The following is a 26,590-nucleotide window of genomic DNA, read 5'->3' on the forward strand; positions in this document are numbered from 1 at the left end:
TAGGGACACAGGTGGACAGTGGTCTCACCTTCGATAACCACATAGCCACAACAGTCAGGAAATCCTTGTATGTGGCACACCTCATCACTAAGGGGTTTTCATCCAGAAAAAAGGAGGTCATTGTCCTACTGTACTCATCCCTCATTAGACCCATTTTAGAGTACAACACCCCGTTTGGTATGTACCTCACAAGACATCTGCAATAACTGGAAAGGCCACAGAAATATCTCACTAAAAGAATCACAGGCCTAAAGCAGATGCCCTATGCTGACCATCTAAAAAACTCCAGTTATACTCTTGTCGCGTATCGCCTACTCAGAGGTGCGATCTCTACTTAACAAACAAGGCCATTTCAAACCCAGTGGACATGCTACACTTAAAGAAATCCCAATCCCTCAGTGCCACATGCTAAAAGGATCTAAACCTGGTCATCACAATGAACAAAATGTGCTGGAGGGATAGGTTCCTGACCTAGAGACTGCCCATACTCTGGAATAGACTGCCCATACATGTCAAGCTGAACGCCTCTTTGGCCAGCTTCAAAAGGAACCTTGACTATTGGATGGGAGATCACGTCACTCACCCTGCTAGACAGGGGACCAGGAAAGTAAATATTCTGGGAAGAAATAGCCAGGGAATTGTTATGACTAGGCTTGTATAGGCCCAAGGGCCAATAGCATAATACCAAACTATGAACCAACCTAAAATAGCACAAACACTGATAGCCATTTGCTAAACAATCATTACAGTCTCACAATGAAAATAGACTTGGCATGAGTAGTAAGCTTCTCTGTCCTTGAAACTTGCATTCAAAAAAAAGCATCTGGTCAGTGGAGGATTAAGTTTATCTTTGGGCTGTTTTCAAACCATAGGCTCCTCACAAACATTTTAAGGCCATTCGTACATGTGTGTGTTCTTTGATTCACCTTTCTGATTGTATTAAAATATATTCCTTGTATAATACAGCACCACTTGTTAGAATGTGTTTTAAATTTTAAATTTGTAGTTTTTAGCATTCTTTCAGTAAGCAATGAAACAAAATGTGTGAACCAATAATGACAAAACTACCCATTTCAGAAAATTTCAGCCGTAAAAGGCCACTCATATACCTGTCATTACAATCCACCAATATTAGTCAGTGAACACAATCTCTGCAGAGGTAAAAGTCATCTGATAATTCAAAACTAAAGAGAACTGTAACTAATAAAGAGGTTGCTACTGGCAAACAACTTTACATTTCAGTGTTTCATCTACAAATTCAGTGCCTGCTGCCCTTGAAGAATTAAATTGCTGATGCTACATTAAAACAAAAAAATTTGCTAAGGTGGTAATATTGCAGTAGGGAATGGCTGACAAACCAACAAAATCATAGTTAACTGGCATCTCATATAAAGGAGGGCATACTCAAGAATACAAAACCCTTACCCCCTTTTAAAATGCACCAAATAATTAGCACTCGAAAGGACATTGCAATACCAGTACTCCATCTGCATGGTATGGGAGTAGACTCCACAGCCTTCTGCACCAAAGACAATTAAGCTACTAACACTGCTTTCAACTTCTACAGCGCAAACAGTGCCTACCATTTGCTAAACAAAATAATTAGTTGCACATTAAAAACAGACTTACCATGCGCAACAATAAACTTCTCTTCCCTTGAAACACAATTCCATGAAAATGCACCGAAACTCATAATTCCCTGAAAATTTACTGAAACTCAAACTTCTGTTGGCAGTCTGGTGGTTGGTGTAGAGGATTCCGGTTCTTGTCTCCACCGAAGCTCACAATTACTTCAACAGTCTGGTAGTTGGTGTAGAGGATTCAGGCGCTTGTCTCCTGTAACCAAGTTTCAGGGTCAAGCCTGATCAAGTTAATTGATTAAACTATCTTCCCCCAACTAGGGGATTACATACCATACCTCTCAGCCTCTTAGCATAAGAAATCTGGACAAAGCCTAAAATAACAGGGGGACAAAGGCCCAGAAATAGGGACAGATTTTAAATATTTCTCTTACAGACTTAGAATGTTGCTAGAATAATAGGATTTCTGTTAGCATGCATTTTCTGAAGGATATGAAGTCGGAAACTCACATGTATGTCATCATTTAGTGACTTCAATTCTCTACAAATTTTATGAGGAATAGGCCAAAAGTATGAGGCAAAAATCTGGACAGTTGTGAGGTATGCATGCCTCTCAACATCTTAGTGCAAGAAATCTAGACAAAGCCTAAAATAATGAGGATACAATGACCCAAATATAGGGATATATTTTAAATATTGCTCATTTTAACTTCATTGCTAGAGTAACAGCATTTGTGCTTGCATGCATTTTATAAAGGATATGAAGTCAAACAAGTATATATGTCATCATTTAGTGACTTCAGTCCTCCGTGAATTGCCAGAAAACCACAAATTTTATGATAAACAGACCAATGAGGCTAAATATGCACAGTTGAGAGGTATTTTAAAAACATACACACACCGCTACCTTCTCTCACACAGCACAACAACACACACACAAATAGAATGGCTAGTTTAAATTACATACACACGCACACACTTTCTCATACAGAAGCAAAACAGCTAGTTTAAATTACATACACATACATACATACACACTTTGTCTCTCATTCAGAATGAACTAAACCACTAGTATATATACTATGTGTACATATATATATATATATATATATATATATATATATATATGGTTGCCTATCAAAACATCTACTCTTCATAACATCTAAACTCAAAATATCACGACATTAGCATCTAAAAGTCATAACATCGAATCTCAAAACATTGAAAGCTACAAAACAACTATAAATAACATCCCACACACTGTTTGCTACGTTTATGCAGGGGGCAAGCCCCCCTGCACCCTCCAAGTGGGGGGCTCCGCTCCCCACACCTCCCGTAAATTAAATATACCAACTCCAAGGTTGCAGTACAGTGGGGTTAGGAAATTAACTTTTTCCCGCACTGTAGTGCGACCTTGGAGTTGGTATATTTAATTTATGGGGGGGGGACCCCCACATGGGGGTTGCAGGGCTTGCCCCCCTGCATAAACATAGTAAAAACTCTGTATACACATATATATATATATATATATATATATATATATATATATATATATATATATATATTTATACAAACACACACACACACACACATATATATATATATATATATATATATATATATATTTATACAAACACACACACATTTACCTTCTCTCTTGCCGGAATGGCTATTTTAAATCCTGTACACAAAAATGAGTGATTTTACATCCACGATGTTGTGTATGAGTGCAGTGTATGGATGTCCTCCTTAAAGGAGAAGATGCCACCAGTGCGGTATTAATAAGTTTTTTAATTAATTAGTATTTAAGCTTCCTGGCCAGAGTACCCCCTCCCACCTGCCATAGGACCTTAGGTAACTGCCTGTGTCGCCTTGTGCTGGATCTGGCTCTGTGCGAGTGGTGTTCCTTGACTAGTTTCCGGTACTCAAGCACATACTGATTATTGTGATGGCATTAAGTCACAAAATTTTTTTTTGTAGTCAAAATCCAGGTGGGTGCAAGTGCACTCTCTTGCACCTGCCTACGGGCACCCATGGTTGGAGCTAAAGATGCAAAAACTTACTTAGACACTGTAGCCTATTACATAAAAGGGGAAGTCATAATGGCTGGTGATTTTAATTCTGTTTTATCACTGCAGATAGAAAGATGAGAATCACATATTCACCCAAACACTTCATGAATTTTGTAAATCTGATCAATTTGAAAGATGTATATGAGCTAAGGAAAACAAACTCACTTCAATTTACCCATTATTCTTATAGATATGGAACACAAATTACTGGTTTAAAAGCCCATGTTTGCTTTCCTTCCTTTCCTGTAACTAGTCTAGTCCAGATAGAGACTTGCTCTATCCAGGACTGTTTGAAAGCTTCTGAGCGGTGCCAGAGTCTGCTCTTCATTTTTTTCCCTTAGATCTACTAGTTCTCCCCTCTCCTGCACTTATACTAGCTTATTAGTCTAGCACTTTACCAGACTTCTTGTAGTAATTATTGTAGCACACAAGTGCTACCAGCACCAAACGTTCTTCGAGGAAACAGATCTAGTACTTATTATCAATGTCCACCCCTCCAGGCAAGTCTGAAGGTCAATTCCCTGAGCTTTTTCCTATTAACCTGGTGAACTTGGGCATCCTGAGGCAATGTAGCATCTGCCTCATGTACACCGACAACCCTCTCTTCTTACCTTCCAACACTCAGACTTGCAAGAGATGCACTTATATATCCAAATTGGAAGCCACGCACTGTCCAGCCAAGACCAGAATTGCCGATCATGTGGAGAAGGTCAACACTTGCACCACACCACATGGAACACATAGCCCTCTGGAACACACACCAGCACTGCCTTCACATAAAAACTCAAACCCACCTTTGCAGAGGCTCTCAATAAAAATCTACCCAAGCAGCAGAGACCATCAAGGCAGAAAAGCACTTGACCACCACAACACTAATCACGAGACACATAACTTTCCTAAACAGTGTGCCACTCAACCAAAGCCCCTAAGGCAAAACAACTTGCCCAGCACACTAGTCATAGGTGACTCTAGTGAGGCACACTGATGTCTCACTCACTAGGATGAATAAGGAGAAAGTAACAGTCAGCTGCCTGTCAGGTGCCAGGATCCAACACATAATGCACACACTCAGGTCGCTCAACAACAGGTACAAATATAACTCTGTCGTTATACATGTGGGTGTGAATGACCTGAGATGTACCTCCCTGGACTACATGAAAAAGAGACATGGAGGAGCTCTCGGATTATGTAGCCCAGACGAGTATGACCCTAGCCCTGAGCAGCATCCTATCGTCACCCACAATGATACCACAGTACAAGCAGAAAATGATTGATTTCAACAATTGGCTAAGTTTCTGGTGTCACTTTAAGGGGATCCAGTATCTGTCTGCCTGGGATGACATGATTGACAGACCTCGATGCTTTGCCAGTGATAGCCTGCATCTATCTCCCCTGCACTTCCAGATACCGGCCAAGGCTTTTGCCACACCCTGTAGTGCCTTTTTTAGGTGGTGTTCCAAAGACCAAATTACCACTGTAACAGCTACAAACAAATGTAATCTGATGGTCATATTGCTCAACGCTAGAAGTCTAAATGTCAAAATGCACTTGCCCAAGGCACTCCTTAAAATGGAGAACATTGATATTTGTGCTGTAACAGAGGCCTGGTTCAAGGCAGCAGAAAGCACCCCTGCACTACCAGGCTATAACGCATTCCACACCTTAAGGCCCCAGAACTTGGACTGAAGCTCCAAAGATGGTGGTGCTTCCATATTCATAAAGGATGCGCACATTACCAGACTGGTAGCCCAGCATAACGCATCAGAGATACTTCAGGTGCAGCTAACATTGGGTAAGATAGCAATTCAGGTCGTTGCCTGCTATAGGTCCCCAACCATGTCCTAAGACTCGCACTCCACATTCCTAATCTCCCTGGAGAATATTAGTGTCCAACCTAACACATTCTTACTAGGCGACTTCAACTACCCCTCCATTAACTGGGTAAACTACTCATGAACCAATACACTTGCCCAACGTTTCCTGGAGTTCATTAATTCCAATGCCCTGGACCAGCTCGTTCTTGCCCCCACTAGAGGTAGCAACATCCTTGACCTGGTCATTACTAACATGAGCAACCGTTGCTCTACACCAGTAGTCAGCTCCTCCCTGGTTAGATCTGACCACAAACTAATCACCTTGGAAATCCACATCCCTCCCACCCCCCAGCAAAGGTACCCATCATGAAAAACTTCTCCAAAGCTAACTCTGGGATCCTAAAAACAGAGGTGCCTAACTTCACGGCACCCATGCAAATGGAGAATAGTTGTGTGACCGCAGAATCCCCTACACCAGTGCTCTGTACAAACACATACACAAATGCATGGACATTGTCATACCCAAAAGAACCAAGACACTATCCTCCAAAAAAAGGAAGCTAATGTGTTGGTCCCCTGCCATTAACAAACTCTACAACAGAAGGGGGAAACTGATGCGGAATAAGGTGAAGTCCCAAGACTGGAAAAACTCCCTTATCTGCCTCAACAAAAAGTTGAGATCCCTCATGAAATCCTCTAAAGCTAGGTATGAAAACAGAATTGCAGCAGATAGTAAAGGCAGCCACAAGGCCTTCTATAGTTATGTAAAGAATCTCCAGTATACTGGCCGACATTTTCAGTGCCAACTTTACCCCCCCAAAGAACCAATCAGAATGCCAGTAGATTGCCAAGCACCCAATATTACTGCTGCACAGGATAGAACAGCACTGACCAAGGCCAGGAGTACAGCTTCTATGGGACCTGACAATATCCCTGGCTGTGTTCTACATGAACTACAGAGTGAACAGGCACCTCACCTGTGTGCCCTGTTCAATCACAGCCTCAACTCAGGCTTTGTCCCTGCCAAATGGTGCACTGCTACAGCCAACCCTCTTCACAAAGGAGGAACGACTACAGACTCTGGGAACTTTTGCCCCATTAGCCTGACAAGTCTGATATACAGAGCTATGGAACGGATCATCATGGACCTAATAAACCTGGATATAGGCAATCTCCAAACTTTGGATCCCACACAGTTTGGTTTTGTGAAGGGTAGATCATGCCTGCTCAACTTGGTCGACAACTTTGAGTCAGTCACCAGAGCTGTGGATGAAGGCAAGGTGGCTCATAGAGCCTACCTTGATCTGGCCAAGGCTTTTGATTCCATTTCCCATTCAGGAATCATAGAAAAACTCACTAAGCTTGGGATCAACCCCTGTATCACTAGATGGGTTGCAAACTGGCTCATAGATAGAACCCACAGTGGGAAAGTAGCTGACTCCAAGTGAGACTGACGATTAGTCACGAGTGGAGTCCCACAGGTTCGGTCCTGGGTCCTCTCCTGTTTGGTATCTACTTCTCTGAAGTCCAGGCCAACACAAAGGGACTCTGGCTGACAAAACTTTGCAGACGATTACAAGTTGGGAGCTATTATTATCTCCCCAAGTGATGTTGACTTCCTACAGAATGGCCTAATTGTGACCAATGACTGGTGTCAGAGCCATGGTCTTAAGCTCAATGCCAAATAATGTGTCATCACCCCTTTGGGAAAAACCCTGTTCCCATGAATTACCACATAGATAGTAGTCCACTGAACACAGAAGGCGTTATAAGAGATCTGGGAACGCAGGTTGACAGCAACATCTCTTTTGATCACCACATTGCCATTGTGGTCAGAAAGTCCTTTTATGTGGCACATCTCATTACTAAGGATTTTGTATCCAGGAAGAAAGAGGTCATTGTTTCCCTCTACTCTTCCCTCATTAGGCCAATCATAGAGTACAATACCCCATTTGGCATGTACCTCACTAGACACCTGCAACAACTGGATAGGCTGCAAAAGTACCTCACAAAGAGGATCCTAGGCCTTAAAAACTTGTCCTGTATGGACAGACTCAAAAAACTCCAACTGTTCTCTGTCTCATATCGCCTACTTAAAGGTAATCTCTGCTTGACTTACAAAACCATGTCTGGCCCATCTCTGTTAGAAATGCTACATCTAAAGAAATCCCAATCCCTCCGCACCACACGCTCCAGACACCTCAACCTCATTACAACAATTAACAGAACATGCTGGAGGGATAGGTTCATAACCCAGAGACTGCCCATGCTATGGAACAGACTTTCCATACATGTCAAGCAGAGCACCTTGCTGACCCTCTTCAAGAGAAATCTTGATGAGTGGTTGTGAAACAGAAAATTCATCCCGGGGATAACTCTAGTGGCTGTACTCGACAGAGGCACTGGGAACTAAGATCGGATGGCACTATGCCAGGGTAATCCTATGGCTAGGCTTGTAAAGCCCCAGGGCCATTAGCCTAGTACACACGTATGAACCAAATATTCATAAAATTTTTGTCCCAGATAATCTGTTATCTCATATCAGAGAAGTTTCAGTAGTTTCTTGTCCATTATTGGACCATAACGCTGTGACCGCAGTGGTGGTGCTGCGGTAGCTTTGTCGCCTCACAATAAGAAGGTGTCCGGTTCGATTCTCAGCTAGAGCGTCTTCTGCATGGAGACATGCGTGAATGGGCGTACCTTCGTTGAAGGTTGTGCGTCAGGCCTGGCAAGCCAGTACGTAAAAATCAACTGCCAATCATTAGCGGACCGGAGTTCCGCTGTGGTGACCCCTAACCGGGAAAAGCCGAAAGACACAAACAAAAATTGGACCATAATGCTATAATCTTTAATATTATTTTAAAAATTGACAATCTAATACATCACAGGAGATTACCAGTTTACATTATTAAAATAAAAGTATTGAAGGATTCGTATGGAATAAACATGAATGGTGAAGTAACTAACATTGTCATGTGTGATTCGCTAAAGGGTTACCTGAATGGAAGAGTTACAAACTGGTATATTAAAAAAACAAAAGAATGGGCAAAACTGAATACACTACAGGCCGAGATAGATACACTAAAGTTAAATCTAAAACCAAGAATCTTTATCAGTCCGTCTGAACTTAAAAACTTAAATACAAATAATAGTACAAATAAGCTAGATAATCATGATATAATTGAAACATTTCTAAGGGAAAATATAAATAATAAATTAACAGACCATTCACTTTAACAGAAATAAAAGATTGAATAAAAAAGTGTAAAAAATAGTAAGGCACAGGGCTTAGATGGTATTATACCAGAACAATATAAAATACTACCAGATGATGCATTTGAAATATTAGACAAGGTCTGTAGAGAATTAAAAACAACTGCTGAATTCCCCCCCCCCCCATCATGGAAAATATTCCCTTATATCACCTATTTTAAAGCAAGATAAGGATCATACAAAGTGTTCATCATACTTTTCACTTTTAAATGTGGACTATAAGATGTTTATGTCCATTTTAGCTAACAGAATTAATCTACTTATTCTTAAACTAATTAACAGTGGTCAAACTGTGTTTATTTTAATTAGATGAGTGCCAGATAATATTAGAATACATAAATTACTAGACTATGGAAATTAAAATAAAAAAAAATAACTTTCTATCATTAGTCTCAATTTAGATAAGGCTTTTGACTCAGTTAATTGGTCTTGCTTGTTTAAAACTGTGAATTTCTCACCTGAGCTAATTTTGTTTATTTCTAAGTTATACAGTAACTCTTGTGCTTATGTTAAAATAGGTTCTTTTCTTTATGAGTCCTTTAAATTGCAAAAAGCCACAAAACAAGGCTGTCCATTATCAACTTTACTTTTTGCATTATCTATAGAACCATTTGCTATGATCCAATGAGAACACTGATGGTATCAAAATAAAAGGATTTTGAACTAAAGATTCAGCTCTTAGCTGATAATATTGTACTAACAACAGGAAATGTAGAAGATCCATTAGAACATATAATTAGTTCTGTGAACCATTTTAAATATATTTGAAACTTAAGATTTAATCATAATAAAACAAGTACATTATTAATAAAAATAAAACATCATAAAAAAATATTTTAACTTCAGTTGGAATAGCATTCAAATGAAGTGCCTTTGTATAACCATTATGTTTAATAGTAAAGAAATGATGCAGACTTTCATCAGCTTGTTGACTTAAATTTTAAGTTTAGTCACAAATTGGAACAAGTTCTTCTTTACCATGAAAGAACACTTAATGCTTATTAAGATGGCAGTTCTCCCTAAAATATTGTTTGTCTTACAATCTTTAGTACTATCTCCACCATTAAAAATTGATGAGGATAAATAATGTTTATTTATATTTTTGGCAGCCTAATAAAAGAGAAGTTTCCTTTGATTGGCACAGAAAAGGTTGGTATAATGGTGGAATAGAATTCCCTGATATTCAGTTGTATGCTACTTCAGCAGTTGTAAACGTTATAGCTTTGTGGATAAAGTCATCTTATGATTCAATATCACAACTATATCACAATCAGTCATCAACAAATAGTACCTAATAATTTTATCTGGTTATTAAAGATATTTCTTTAAATGGTATTACACCGTCTGCTCTAATTCCCTATTTAAATAGCATCATTTCCTCTTTCCAAAAGTTCACATATTGTAACCATTGTATTAAAGACTTTATATTTTCCATTTTCCCAGTTGCATATACAGAGGACTGCTTAGAAATCCATAACTTCAACAAAATGGTAGTATTGAAGCAAAGTAATTTAATTTATTGGTATCGATTCTTAAATGGTACTGATATGTGTATGTATGTGTGTGTGTGTGTGTGTGTGTATATATATATATATATATATATATATATATATATATATATACACATACACATTATATGTATATATACTTGCACACATACATATACACTGTTGAAAATTTAATGTCCAAATAGAATCAAGATTCTGAGAATTGGTTAATTTTACAAATATTTAGATACTTTGTGAACACAGAGATAAATAAGATATTTAACCTAGATAAGTAACCGTTCCCCAAATTATTGGAAGTCTTAATAAATATCAGTAATACAATGAAAAATAAACCATATTTGACACAAATGTATACAATTCTTAAGTTAGCTTTCACATAGACAATTCCTGTTGGAACTACTACTTAAAAATTAACAATGAATACTTTTTTGAACAATACAAGAAATTTATATTAAAATATACAGATAAAACTACATCTTCATTATATTGAAAAATTTTCATTTCAGAATTGTTACACAGCTCTTTTGTCACGTCTAACAAAATTGCAATTATGTATGACTCAAATAGGATTAATTGCTAGAGATGTGATTCTAAAATAGCAGCTGTTTGAATGTGAAGTTATCTCCCCTTTTTGGAAAGAAATTAATAACTTTATTCAAGCTCGGTGGTCAGTTAGGTGCAATATTTCTAAATCTTTAGTTTTATTTAATGCTCAGATTCCTGAGATAATTCCAAAAACCCAAGTGCTCTTCATTGGTCTATTCTTGCTATAGACAGAAAAGTAATTACTAAAAATTGAAACATGAAGTTACTCCCTCTAGTGTTCAATTTATTAGTATGACAAAAATTGTTGGCGGTAGTGGATTGCATACCATAAAGATGAGAATTTCTAATATTACACATTCATATAAATCTTAGCTTAAAAGTAAAGACTAGCTTAAAAATATTAATTGTTGTTTATGTATAACTTTGATGTATTGATCAGATGTGGACCTATATAAATAGTTATTTATTTGTTTTATAATTGATTTGTTTATTTATTGTTTTAAAACCAAATAAAAAAAGAAAGCAAAAGTGCAATAGAACAATCAGAATGGTTATAAAATTCAGAACTAATAAAACGGAATTTAAACCAGATGTGTGTGCAGTGAAACATTTTGCTGTCAAATACTTTTAAAGGATTTGGGTCAATAAGCACTATATAGAAAGCATTGTACACACTGATTTTTTTTCAAGATGACAAGTAAAGCCATTAGTTTCGAAACTATGGGTGCACTAGTGTAAAAATAAAGTTTAAGATTTTTCAAATAGTAACACTGACTAAGAAGGGTGTATTTGCCTAATGAATTAAATAATATTTTGAATCATTTGTCTTGTGATTAAGTGTAGGGTATGGTGAAATTTGTTTGCAGTTTGCCAGGTAATGCTTAGATATATACAGGACCAACCCTCCTATTCTGGGCCCAAAAAAATCTCATCCTCTCATAACCTGCTAGAGCAGTCTTAGATAAAGGTATCCTGATTTCACAGATAGAATATGGTCCATTCCTAGTCACCACTGCCTTACAAAAAAAACACTACCACGATACAGTTTCTTTCTAATAATCTCTGCCATTTCATCACTATCTCTCCTTAACGTTAGCATCACTGCAAAACCTTGGAAAGACAAATTGGCTGCCCTTTCAAGACAGAGTTAATCTCCTTTTCAGCTTCCTACTCTTCAAACTCTTATGCCAAGACATGCCTTCACCCCCTAACTGTGGGGGGGGGGGGTTGGCCTAATGGTTAAGGTGTTTACCTTACAGACACAAGGTGCAGGGTTTGATTCTCACATGGGGTAACTGGCTAGGCTTAACATGGCCTGAAAGGGCAGGTAGCCTAGTACTAACCTATGAGACTAACGTCATCCAACCCCCACTCCAAATTAACAGGTGAGTCTGCTAATGGCCCTACTGTCATAATTCTGTCTGCTAAACTTCATTCCACAGTTAACAACTTTCTCGGTTCTTGCCACTAAACTCTGACAATCATTATCACTTAGTCTTGCTAAAATCAGAAACTACAAACAGTTCAAACCTCAGTTCAAACAGTACTTAGCTGAACGATATAAGTGCACATGCCCTGTCACCTAACTTACATGGTTGTACTATTATATTGGGTCTATATTAGATAAACAAACGCTTAAATGTTCGAATCTCTAAAGGTCGACCTTTAGAGATTGAACATTTAAGTGTTCAAATATCTTTAAAAATTAAAAAAAAATAAAATAAAAGTAAAACCGAAAAAGTAAAGGGTGTAAGGAGGGGGGGCAAGCCCCCCTGCACCCCCCGCTACTCAAATATACCAACTGCAAGATCATGCTACAGTGTAGGGAATGGGAAATTTCCCATTTCCACTCTGCCATGCACTGAAGTGTGAACTTGGAGTTGGTATATTTAAGAAGGGGGGGGTGCAGGGGGGCTTTCCCCCCTGCTAAAACCTTTCAGTTTAACTTTTTTTTTTTTATTACATTTTAAACACTTAAATGTTCGATCTCTAAAGGTCGACCTTTAGAGATTCAAACATTTAAGCGTTCGTCAATGTAATACAGTCCCTTATATTCGTCCTAGAAAACCTTGGCTGCTTAATCGCCTAACCTCTGCAATGTATAAACTTATACCCACTGCTTCCTCATCTGCCCTATCCATTACCTATCTAATATCCATTTCTCCTGTTATTAACTATTGTAGCTTGTAGTATTTCTACTATTTTTTCACTACTAAAAGTTCCCTCCATACTTGTATATACTACATCCATTCTTTTCGCTGGACTACAATACCTACATCGCATACTGCTTATTCTACTTCTTTTTTAAACCATCATATAAATATGTGTACGTATTTTTTTTACATCTGTGTTGTCACTGTACTGTAAAATGTAGTTATGTCTTTAATCTTACTTTACTGTTGGTACTGTGGAAGTATCATGGGCTGACCCTGCATATGGTTAGATTTAATCAGCGCTCTAGTCTTTTAAACAAAATTAAATCAGTAAACAGGTCTGTTTCTGTATGAGTTCATTTGCGTTCCCCAATTCCCAAGGGTTATGACAAAAGTTAGCAAGAGAGCCAAACATGATCCTTGTAATTCCGTTTTGGCCAAGGCAACACTGGATGTTCATCGTGTTTCACTGTTGCAGTCATTACAGTTGGGTTATCCTGATGGCAGGCTACCCGCAGTCGGCCCGAGTTCCAAAGTCTAGGTCTGGCGTCGGTTGCTGTCGCCTCCTCCCTGACGTCAGTGCGCCAAGGGTATAAAAGATGCAGCCGATGCCATTTTCTTCAGTCTTATTTGCCGCGTGGTGCCCAAAGCAAAAACAGTTTGCAAGTGCCGGTCGGCCGACTCCTGAGATTTTCACATTCGAATTTCAGATCCAAAGTCTTCATTAAAGCTAAGTACCCCATTGGGGAAACTTTTTTCTTGCTCCAGACCGATGTCAGAAAAAGTTAATAATTGTATTTCTTGTGGGAAGCAAATACCTCATAAGGATTTTTACTCTTACTGTATTCATTGCCTGGGCCCTGACCACGACATTGCCTCCTCCCTGACGTCAGTGCGCCAAGGGTATAAAAGATGCAGCCGATGCCATTTTCTTCAGTCTTATTTGCCGCGTGGTGCCCAAAGCAAAAACAGTTCACAAGTGCCGGTCGGCCGACTCCTGAGATTTTCACATTCGAATTTCAGATCCAAAGTCTTCATTAAAGCTAAGTACCCCATTGGGGAAACTTTTTTCTTGCTCCAGACCGGTGTCAGAAAAAGTTAATAATTGTATTTCTTGTGGGAAGCAAATACCTCATAAGGATTTTCACTCTTACTGTATTCCTTGCCTGGGCCCTGACCACGACATTGCTAGTTATCGGTTTTGTGCTAGATTTAACCAACGCACTATTAAGCATCGGTACGATTTTGCATTTCATTACTTTGGCAGAAGATTCAATTATATAATGCCGTTGGAACAGTCAACTACTGGAGTTTATAAAAAGCGCAAAGAAAATGAAAAGGACAGGCATCCGAGGTCCAAAACCAACGACGAGGCGTCTGTTAGGCCTGTCGCCAGTTTGCCGGTTCTCAGTGAGGCGCTTTCGCAACCCCTGACGCCCGCTACCTCAGAGCCACAGGCCGCTTCCGACTCCCATGTGGAGCCGACTAGGCCACTGGAAACTCAAGGTATTGGACACTCGGAAACTATTCCCTCAGATGGGTCCGGAGCCGCCGAACAGGCACCGGCTTCTGAGGGTGTTTTCAGACCTACACAGTTATATGTAAAACCAGCTTCAGCTTCAAAGGCAAAGACTAAAGCAGCTCTAAAGACAAAGAAACAAGTACAGCATTCTCCTGGACAGGCCTCCATGCCTTAAAAACAGATGTTTAAAATGGCTGAAGACCTGATTACTTTGATCAGGGGTTCCCATCCCCCTACTGATAAGAGGCCTAGGCAAGAGATAGAATATGAATCTTCAAATCAGGTTTCCATTTCCTCTGATTCCTCTTCTGAACAGGAATATTCCCTTCCTCCCTATGAGGATTCTGATGCAGAAGAATCTATCCCTTCAGCCTCTCCTCCTGAAGATTATTCTTTTGGGGAGACCCTGCATACTATGAGGGAGCATTTCCACTGGGAGAGCCAAGATTACTCAGAATCCAAGAAAAGGCTCAGAGACTTCCTTTTATTACCTCGGCACAGGCCCCTTCCTTTCGTCCTGTTTTAGACATTGTAGATGATGTATTTTCAGAGTCCGGTCCGTCTCCTGACTCTTTACCACCAGCTCCTGTTAAGCCAGATAGATACTACAGGGTTCCTGATTCACATAAATTTCTTTACAAAAACCCTGCTGCTGACCCAGAAACTATTTCTCAGGGTCCAAAGGGGGTCAAGGCTTCCACTGCAAAAAACCCTATCCCCTGTGATAGGGATTCAAGGGCCCTGGACAGATGGGGAAAAAGATTTATACTTCTGCTACCTTGGCTGTAAGAGCTTTAAATTGTCAGTTTCATGTGCTTAAATATCAGCAATATCTTATGTCACTGCTTAAACAGAAAATGTTGGCAAATTCAGAATGTGCAGAAAACAAAGAAATGCAGGATTTATTGCATGCAGCTGAACAAGTGGGAAAGCATACTTTGCAATGTAGTTTTGATTCTCTAGATGCCTCCTGCAGGGCCGCAGTTACAGGTTCTGTCATTAGGAGGCATGCTTGGTTAAAAGAACAGAATCTGCCCGATCATGTTAAAGCAAAACTATTAGATGCTCCCTTACAACATGATACCTTGTTTGGTGTTAAAGCAGGAGAGGTGCTGAAGAAAATGGAGGACAAAGATAAATCCATGCAAACAGTGAAGGATTTCTTACAGGTACAGCCTCCCAGATTTAGTAGGAACTGGCCTAGAAAGAATTGGTCCTTTCCAGTGTCAGACAGGCCACAAAGAGGCAGATACAGATGCCCCAGAGGCAGATCACAGCCCCAAGGCTCATACAGACCTAAACAATGGGTGCTTCTACCTCCAAAAGTGGAGAGGAAAAGTCACAGCCATACAGGAAACAAGTCTCAATGACTGTCCCCTTCCAGCACCAAGCACTTATCTTCTGGCAGCTCCTTTGGGGGGAAACTAGCACTTTTTTCACAAAATTGGCACATGATCACCCAGGAGAAATAGGTCTTAAATATCGTATCTGAAGGCTACAGGTTCCACTTTCACATTCTGCCAAGGCCAAACGGTATGCCAGACCTGCCTCGCAATCAATGGGCAGAGGCACAAAAACAAGTTTAATCTCTCATGGACATGAGAGCCATTCAGCAAGTACTGCAGCAAGAGCAGGGACAAGGATTTTACTCAAGGCTATTCTTGCTACCCATAAAGGACAAAGCCTGGAGTCCAATACTGGACCTGTCCATCCTAAACACATACCTGGATATTCCAAAATTCAAAATGTTAACTCTGCAGCAGCTTCTGCCCATGCTGGACAAAAAAGCTTGGCTTGTGACTTTAGACCTAAAAGAAGCATACCTGCATGTCCCAATCAGACAATCATGCAGAAGATACCTCAGATTTATAGCTGGCTCAATGCACTACCAATTCTCTGCACTGCCTTTTAGCTTATCTACTGTGCCTAGGGTCTTCACAAAATGCCTGGCACCAGTAATTGCATTTTGCAGACAAAAAGGAATACAAATATATCCTTACTTGGATGACTGCCTTATTCAAGCAGAGAACAAGGACATCCTGCTACAGCATCTGACGTTTGTAAAAAGATTACTAACAAGTCTAGGGTACACAGTAAACGAAAAGAAATCAAAACTCGTACCCTCTCAAAAGATAATATTCCTAGGTGCAAGCTTAAATACAACTGCCCAGATGGCTTATCTCACGCCAGACAAACACAGACAACTGCCTATTTATTTCAAAATGTTGGCAACAAAGACCCAGTTATCTACAAGAAAAATTATGCAGGCTTTGGGCTTCATGGCATCCTGCATACTACTAATTCCATATGCAAGACTGCATATGAGGAAACTTCAATGGTATCTGAAAAGTGTTTGGACTCAACATTGCCACAGCCTGGAAACACTAATTACCCTCATTCCCTGCCTGCAACAGGAGTTTCGATGGTGGGCAAAAGCCTGTCACCTCAACACGAGACAGCCATTCACCTTACCCACAGCCAGGCAGACATTGACAACAGATGCATCAGATTATGCCTGGGGGGCCATATGGCAGGAAGATGTATTCAGGGCACATGGTCCACAAATCAAATGCATCTACATATCAATCAAAAAGAGATGCTAGCTGTTCAAAATGCCCTGACAGCCTTCAATGATATACTTCATCCAGGACAACTACTGATAAAGAAGGACAATACTACAGTCATGTGGTACATAAACAAGCAGGGGGGCACGCATTCCTACCCCCTCTGCAGACTAGCCATGAACTTGTGGGACACAGCACTGACTTACCAAGTACATCTGCAAGCACAATTCCTGCCAGGAAGGATAAATACTCTGGCAGACGAACTAAGCAGAAACCTAATGGATCCCCACAATTGGAAATTGGATCCACAAGTCTTCAGCATGATAACAAGGAACTGGGGGTGCCCGGACATAGACCTATTTGCCTCCCATCACAACTGCCAGCTACAGAGATTCTGCACAAGGACTTATTACAAGCAAGCATGGAAAGTGGATGCTGTATCTTTCAGCTGGAAAAACCTAACAGTATATGCCTTTCCTCCTCTGCCTCTCCTCCCCAAGGTACTCCTCAAGGTCAGACAAGAGAAGCCAAAAATGATACTGATTGCCCCAGACTGACCCTGCCAGCACTGGTACCCAATCCTAAAGAGCTTGTCTCAATGCCCAGCTTGTACATTACCTCAAATTCCTCCCTTATTGACCCAACAAGACAGTATGATACTGCACAGCCAACTCAGGACCTTAAACCTGGCAGCATGGCGAATAATGTAGCCATTCAATACACACCTCTCTCTAAAGCAGTGATGGATGTTAGCACCAGAAAATCTTATGCAGAAAAATGGAAGAGATTCTGTGCTTGGAACCAGGCACAAGGTATTGACATAACTGTTCCAAATATTCCTCAGATTTTGCAATACTTAACTGAGATGCTGGATAAAGGCCTTTCCTTTTCATCAATTAAAATTCATGCCTCTGCCATTTCAGCTCATTACAATACAGAACCAACTATTTTTTTCTCATCCATTGCTAAGGCAGTACCTCAGAGGGGCCAAAACCATAAGACCTCCTAGGAGAGCACCAGTACCTGCATGGGACCTCAACTATGTCTTGTAAAAACTCACACTGCCTCCGTTTGAGCCAGCCTCTGCAGCTGATATAAAATTCTTATCCTGGAAAACAGCTCTGCTCCTAGCAGTTACCTCCGCTAGACGAGTCTCAGAGTTAACGGGCACTCATGGCTGTGAAACCTTTTATCATTTTCCATCCTGACATGGTTTCTCTAAGGACAAACCCTACATTTATGCCTAAAGGTAGTGTCCACTGTGGCCCTTAACCAAACAATTAATTTGCCTACTTTTTATCCAAACCCACAGAATAAGGGTGAGAGACTTCTGCATTCTTTGGGCATTCACAGGCAGCTACGCTTCTACTTGGACAGAACCAAAGCTTTCAGAAAGACGCTGAACAACTTCTAGTGGCATATGCTGCAAGATCACAATGAAAGCCTATCTCAAAACAGACTATTTCAAAGTGGATAGGCCACTGCATTCGTTTCTGCTATTCACAGCATCCAAATCAGTGCCTAAGGGCATTAGGCCACATTGAACCAGAGCAGCAGCCACTTCAGCAGCCTTCCTCAGAGGAGTACCAACCAAAGATATCTTAGAGGCTGCAACTTGGAGTTCAGTGCATACTTTTACAAAGCACTATCACTTACCTCTCTACTCTAAGTCCAGGGCAGGCTTTACCACTGCAGTTCTGTAGGGACTGATAGCCTCTCCTAATCCTATTTAGCACCAGCCTCCCAACCTTAGCTTTGGGTTTCAACCCAATTGTAATGACTGCAACAGTGAAACACGATGAATATAGTACAGTTGTGTACCTACCATAAATGTAGATGTTCGAGTGTATTCACTGTTGCAGTCCAGGTTACCCTCCCACCATCCCCCTTTTTACCTTGCTGAGACTTATCTGTACTTCTTTGTTCTATACAACCTATGTGGTGTATTTGCTTGTAGATGAAGGCGAAGTTGATTTTTGTATATGCATGCTTTTTGGCATAATTTAGCCTACCATTTTAGGGGCACCTGACATCTGGGGCAAGAAAAACTGAAGAAAATGATGTCGGCTGCATCTTTTATACCCCTGGCACACTGACGTCAGGGAGGAGGCCACAGCAACTGACGCCGGACCTAGACTGTGGAACTTGGGCCGACTGCGGGTAGCCTGCCAGCAGGATAACCCAATTGTAATGACTGCAACAGTGAATACACTCGAACATATACATTTATGGTAGGTACACAACTGTACTTGTCTTCTCCTATACAACCTGGGAAGAGGAAACTACAAGGTGCTAACACAGCAAGTGGACTTTCTAAATCAAAACAAACAGTCCCTGCTATAGTCTAGTCTGGACAAACTGAGGCTGACGTGTGATGTCACACTTTTCCTAGGCAGGCATGAATTTTCAGAGGACATATTAAACATTATGAAGGAGGCTGGGAAATCCAGCACAAAAAATCATACCTTGCGAAGTGGAAAAGCTTCTTGTGGTATCACTCCAGGGACCTTGACCCCAAAAGGTCTAAGCTACCATTGGTCGTGAAGTACTTGCCAGACATCTGTAAATCAAGCTTAGCTTATACATTTATAAAAGTTGATACTTATCTCAGCTTGCTGCCCATGGAACCTCCTATGTATTATAGGCCTTCCCTTAAGCAGTTCTTAAGGAAAGTCATTCAACTTAGACCACCCAAAAGACAAATAGCTCCACCACAGGATATTACATACTTGTTAGAGAAGTAAACATCTCCTCCCTTTAAACTAGCAGCCTTTTGTCCTATTCATTTTCTTTCTTCAATGGTACTGTTCCTGGTGGCAACCATCTCTGCTAGATGTGTTTCCGAACTGCGTGTATTTATGTGTAGAGAGAGATTTCTAGTGTTCCATCCAGATAGTGGACTGGCATTGCGAAACCAATCCTTCCTTTATGCCTAAGGCGGTTACCAAACTGACTTTAAACCAGACTATTCAGCTTCCACTGTTTTTCTTCCCTAAACCTCAGAATTCAGGAGAAAGGACCACATATTCCTTTGATATGTACAGATAGCTAAAATTTATTTAAACAAAATAGGTCAGGAAACATGACCAGCTGTTTGTTTTTTAAAAGGGAAGGAGGGTAAGCCTGTGGATCCACAAATGTTTTCCAAGTAGTTGGAGCATTGCACTGTATTTTGGTATCAGTACCATGGGAAAGAAGTACCAGACCACTTTAAAACCTATTCCATTAGAGGTACAGGTACCAACACTGCTATCCTTACAAGAATTTCCACCCAGGCTATCCTAGAAGCAGTTACATAGTCCTCTTATACACACCTTCTCCAAACATTTAAACTTGGGCGTTACTTCCATGGTAAAAACAGGATTTGCTTCTGTTGTCCCGTAAGGTCAGTTTTCCAAATAGTTCTTCCACCTTCCCAAATTTCAAAGCTTTAAGAATATTTCCAAGAGTGAAGACTGCAGCAGTGAATACTAGAATGAACATAGTATAGTTGTGTAAGGAGCTTACCATAAATGTAGATATCCAGATAATTTCACTATTGCAGTCAGAAATCACTCCCACCATCCGCAATGGCTTTTCCTATGTTTCCCTGGGTCCTTCTTGAGTATCTTTCTTTCTCCCCTTCTTTTTGCTGGCATATCAGAAACTCAACTCTGTTTTTATTATTGTACTTTTTTTGGAGTTTGGGACTAGGGCACCATGGAGTGGACTTTAGCCAGAGCTGGAGTTCCCTTCTGGTCCACCATATTGTGGTGTTGGCAATTTCTCCATGGTTCTTCTGGGGCAAGATAGATCTGAAGATTGCATCCATCAATAAAGCTTTTATACTGTTGACATCTGTGTGCCAGAAATACGACATCAGCCGAAGTCCCAGAGGAGGAAAGATCTTTGAAAGACTGGTTGACAGGCTACCTGTACAGCAGGATATCACAAGAGTGAGGACTGCAGCAGTGAAAGTACTTGAATATCTACATTTATTATAAGATCCTAGCTCACAACTGTACTCTTTGAAGGAAGTCTACTTCTGTATTTGCAGAGCAAAAGCAGAGAGGCAATACCTCTGGTTTGAAGCAAGGAGATCCCACATCCAATTTACTTCTTTTCCCTTTGGCTTATCTTCATTGGGTATGGAATTTACAAAATGCCTGGGTCCAGTAATTCTCCTTCACAGAACCAAATAGATTAGTTTCTCATACCTAGATGATTGTCTGACACAGGCAGCAACTTTGGAGAAATACTTGACCAAAGCAGAAGTGGTTGTTAATGAATGGATATTGGCCATGAATGATTTTCTGAATGCCAGGAACAAACTTTATTTGCTTTTCTAGAAAACAGTTGTCCACTACAAAAACTTTTCACAAGGTCAAATCTAGCAGGGTGTGGGCAACAAATGCCTTCTCCCTCAACTGGGCGGATCTAATTCTGTATACCTTTGTTCCAGTCCATCTTTCCTTAAGGTAGTACAAAAGGTAATGAAGGAGAAGCCAAAAATGCTACTGTACGCTCCCTTTTTGGCCAAGACAACTCTTATTTACTCTCCTAATGAGCATGGTAAGGGCAAAACATTTAATTCTACCTCAGTGTGTAAACACCTTTCTCTAAAATTATATATCTTTTGTATACTCCAGTATGAAGACCTTCAGGCTGATAGCTTGGATGATCTAGCTCTCATTTACTTCAGGCACATGTGTTTTTTCTGAGGACATTTTGTTTCAGTCTTTAGGGAAGTTGTAATATCTAGTGTAAGGAAAATTGTACTTATCAAGATGGCAAAGAGTCTCTCTTTTTTACCATAGGATGGGCCAGGACTCAACACTGTCTTTGTCATTTGTTCTGTTTTAATTTTCTTTATCTGTTAATCAGCTAAGCCCACTGGATACAAGTATCCCTTTTCAGGGCTGACCCAAGAGTACTGTATTACAAAGTGACTCGCTTAGAGTGACACAGTAGGCAAAAGGCTAAGGAACTCAATCCTTGGACAATAGGAAGCAACACATTGACAGTTCATAGTGCTAATCCCCTACACACCCCATTTACTTGTTAGAAGTTTACAAATCAAGATCATCATCAAGTCTTGTTGAAAGCACATATATCTGTCATTTCAGCATGCCTGACCTGGGCATACCCACCCTACTCCAGGGGTCTTGCACCTGAAGCCTTCTTAAAAAGAGCCTTCACTATCAAGTGATCTCAACTATGTCTTAGAAAATCTAAAATTCCTTCCTTTTGAACCAAACTGTTGTTGCTGTACTCGAGTACTTCTCCAGAAAGGCTACTTTTAAGTGGCTATCACTTCTGACAGACGAATTTCAGAATAACAGGTCTTTGTGTGCAAAGAACCCTTTGTCATGTTCTACAAGGTATAACTTATTCAAAAAATAACTCTTTCTTCATACTTACAGTCGTGACTAAAATATCTGTGAATCAGGCTGGTTTTCCTCTTTTATCTTTTTTTTTTTTTTTTGCACTACCCCAAAGCAAAAAAGGGAAGATCTTGCATTCCATAGCTATGCCTAAGCAAGTGAGATATTATTTGGGCAAAGCAAAAGAAAAAGTGACAACTGGACAGTTATTTGTGTCCTTTGCACAAGTTAGAGACAGCAAACTTGTTACTGCGGAGGTGGTGCTGTGGTAGCATTGTCACCTCACAGTAAGATGCTGTCCGGTTCGATTCTCAGCTAGTGTCTTCTGCGTGGAGACATGCGTAAATGGGCGTACCTTCGTTGAAGGTTGTGCATCAGGGCTGGTAACTCAGCACGTAAAAATCGACTACCAATCATTAGCGGACCGGAGTTGCTGTGGCAACCCCTAACCAGGAAAAGCCGAAAGAAACAACAAAAAAAAAAAGAGACAGCAAACTTGTTATTAAACAAGCAGTTTGTAAATGGAAGTGGAGGGCCAGCTGCTGCTCCTGAATCCTCTGAGCTGTTGCTTTTTAAGATAGCAAAAAAGTCCTGAAGAATCTTTACTCTGATTTGCCCTCCACAGCAGTCAGAGTGAAGGTGTGTGAATAGCCAGAGCTTTAGGAAGCTGGGTGGCTGTTGTGTTTTGGGCAGGACACAAGGACATAGCCCATATATCTTAAAGGCTACTGCATCAGTGAAGAATTCTAATATCTACTGTTATGGATTATGGTGCAACTTAAATAACTGTACTTCTTCAAAAAGACTTTTCAGTACTGTCCATTTGTCTTCCCATTTTCTTCTGAAGAGAGCCCATGGGAGAAAAAAAGAGAGAGAGAGTTGTTTCTACCCTTGTTTTGCACTTTCAGCTGAAGTTTTACCTGAAGGGTGATCATGACTTCAGGAAGACAGATGATGTATTTGTCTCCTTTGCTGCAGGTAAGGGAGTTTTTGCTGTGTTTAAACAACCCTTTCAAGCAGACTGCTTGCTGCATTATCATTTGCAACTAGGCAACTAATTACCCATTGGAAAATGCTGTTGCCAAAAGCCATTCCACTAGGGGTGTGGTGGCTTCCTTGGTTTATTTCAAGGATGTTTCTGTTACAGACATTTGTGCTACATGTGCTTAATTATTGATTCACACATTCACCTATTATTGCTCAGACCATAATTGTATTCTAAGCTATTGCCTACTGGACTTTCCCTGGTTGGCAGCCTGCCAGGATGTCCAGTTTTCACAACACATTTGCAGGCAGTTTCATACTACAGATGCCTTTTCCAAGTGATTTATAATAAATATATACTCAACATATTAACTTGATGTGTGAGAAAACTTATAGTGAGCTTATTAACCTACATCCATTTCCCAATATCTGGATATTCTCCATTTATTACCTATGACTGGGCAAGAATTTATTTTGTTATCCTTGTATTATTGCTTCTTTAAGGTCCTGTTGACTCCATGAATGTGTTTGTCTGTGGAGAGGGGTGTAGGGCTAAGCTTGGCCTCCTATTTCAGCATAACATCATAATGTATACCAACAGGAGTGTGTAGTCTGCATCTGAGAGAGGTGTTTCAAAGATGTGCCAGCACCAAGTGGTAGAAATTTCCAGTAGGTATCCTGTGCAGAGAACCGTCTCATAGATTAATTAGTCCAATGAAAGTTTATCTGCTATTTCTTCAAAGGCATCTCAGACAGCAAGGCAATTTTCTTGTCTTTTCTCCACCATCTTTGAAGTTGTCCACTTCTCTTTCCTTTAGATTTTACAGTTGGTTGCTGAATTATGCTGAGGTGGGAATAATGTTCTTTCTTTTTTTGTCAACTTTAATGGAAAAGAATTTGAGGCAAATAATCCCCTCTTCTTTTTGCCAGTACTCCTCTGACAACGTCAGTAGTATGGACTGACTGAAGCAGAAAAGTTGGACCAAAAGACAGCTTCAGAAAATTGAACTATTCTTTGAAAGTTGTTGTGCTTACTGGGAAGCCCTCAGAGATCTACATTTGTAGTAGATGGCTGTGCAACTAACAATTTATTCAGAAGCATTTATATGTGATGAAAACAGGTTTAGTCCATCTTTTGAAATATGTCGTTTTTTAGTTTCAAAACTGTTTCAGTTATGTTTTAGAAAAGTAAAATTATTGAGATTTCGTTCTATTTAAAAATCAAGGTACCCTGACTTCTCTATGGATTGTCATATTATAATTAAATTCTAAAGGCTGTGTTGGCGAACAGTGACATATTGCCTACAAGGCAGTTAAAAAATATCAAAAAAATAACATTTGTCTTGTGCTTGTTTTCCCTTGTAGGTCTAGAAAGAGAAGACATGATGTCTGTTGTTATTCATGAATTTGATAAAGTAAGATCAAAAACTATAAAACGTTTAAGAAAGAATGTAGGACCAATAGAAACACACATATGGGAACCCATAGATGAAGGGATGGCAGAAACTGGAGTACGCACTTTTGACAGATTCTCTCTGGGGACGACTCTCAGCAGAAGCACACTTACCGACTTTGGGAAACCACAGGTGTATAGTGATGGTGAAACTGTGGATACGATTTCAGATGCATTGCTTACTGAAGACTATTCTAGAGAAAATTTTGCAAGAGATGCCAGGTAACTAATGGATTTAAATGAGCAGACTCTATTTTTTCTTCTGATGTATTGCATGCACACTGCATTTCACAAGAAATACAGGGAAGAGCACATTGTCTGTAATTTTCTGTCATGCTTGCCTGTTCATTTCAAGCCTTATTAATATGTTTGTGTAAAACACAATGTTCAGTTCCTGTTTTGTCAAAAATAATTTCCAAACTAGGATTCACGCATTAACTGAAAACAAATTTTTGGGTGAGGGGCAAAGCACCCACATCTTCCTTGTAGGGAACTTTGACCCTTAAGCATCTTTATTTAATACTACATCTCTGAGATCACTGCACCTTTGGGATAGGGGGAATTTTCACTCAAAGTAACCTTGTTCAAGTGTGTAGCACTACACTGCTGTGCAGCTGGCTATCATACAAAACACTGGTTCTCATTTCAAGATCATACAGTATTCTTCTAAAGGAAGTAGTACACACTTTGCCGTTTTCAGAAAGGACTTGCACCTGCTGCATATCCCTTGTCGGGACTTGCGTCTCGCATAAGAGGTGAAGTAGAGAATCCTAATGTAGGGTTACCAGCTGTCCCACTCTGCGAGGGACAGTCCCTCTTTGGGCAGTTGTGTCCTGCATAATATTTGTAAACATGGCAAATGTCCTGAGATTTTAGAACATACTTGTTTCCTATAGTTTATGTAATGGTTGCATAAAACAGTTATTCTGTATCTGAACCACCTATTTGTTCTAGAAACAGAATAAGTAAGTAAGCATTACAAGGAGGAGCTTTTATCTAGGCAAAACAGTGAAGTTCTCAATTTCGTACTGGCCGGGTGTATGTGTCGGCCTGCAGACATCTGACGTATGTCCCACATTGGTCATTTGAAGAGGTAGCAACCGTATCCTAATGTGAAGATATTAGTCTCAGTAATTCAACAGGTAATGTGCTTACCTTTGGTGCAAAAGGCTGTGGGTTCTATTCCCACACCAGGTAGTTAGATTAATTTTTCCAATATTTGCATTTCAGTCAGAATAAGGGGGTGCTGCATTCCTGAGTGTGCTGTCCTTCAAGTGAGACATTAAATCATGGCCCCATCTGCCAGAATTGGTGGTAGGTCAGATATATGTATACGATCCCATGGCCGTTATTGAAAAGAAAAGGGGAAGTTCTTCAGTGTCCTGGCCAAATTTCCCAGTTAGTATGAATACTCATCTTGGGTCTCCCCCTGAAAAGAAGCCATTGGCCTAGTGGTACTTACCCAGTCAACAAAGTGTAAATAAAATAAATTTTACCTCAGACTTTTCGCAGGCTCTAAATAAAAATCTGCAAAAGCAACAGAGACCTCCAAAGCAAACATCCAAGCAACCTCCACACCCCATCACCAACCATGAAATACATACTTCACATAATCAGTGTGCCATGCAATCACAACCCTTAATGCAAAATAACATACCCAACACACTAGTAATAGGCGACTCTATAGTCAGGCACACTGATGTCCCACTAACTAGGCTGGACAAGGAGAAGGTTACAGTTAGCTGCCTGTTGGGTGCC

At 40.2% G+C, this 26,590-nt stretch overlaps 1 protein-coding gene across 1 annotated transcript in view; it reads left to right on the plus strand.

The window, feature by feature from the left end:
* The window catches only part of CPLANE1 (ciliogenesis and planar polarity effector 1), a 4,248,669-nt gene that overhangs the window by 2,287,915 nt on the left and 1,934,164 nt on the right, over positions 1-26,590 (plus strand). The window contains exon 24 of the mRNA XM_044076333.1: positions 24,745-25,054. Within this exon, the coding sequence (XP_043932268.1) occupies positions 24,745-25,054 (310 nt within the window). The remainder of the gene's footprint in view (positions 1-24,744; positions 25,055-26,590) is intronic.

Source organism: Protopterus annectens, chromosome 1.part0 (assembly GCF_019279795.1).
Source record: "Protopterus annectens isolate FY-2018-M chromosome 1.part0, PAN1.0, whole genome shotgun sequence".
NCBI classification, from domain to species: domain Eukaryota; kingdom Metazoa; phylum Chordata; order Ceratodontiformes; family Protopteridae; genus Protopterus; species Protopterus annectens.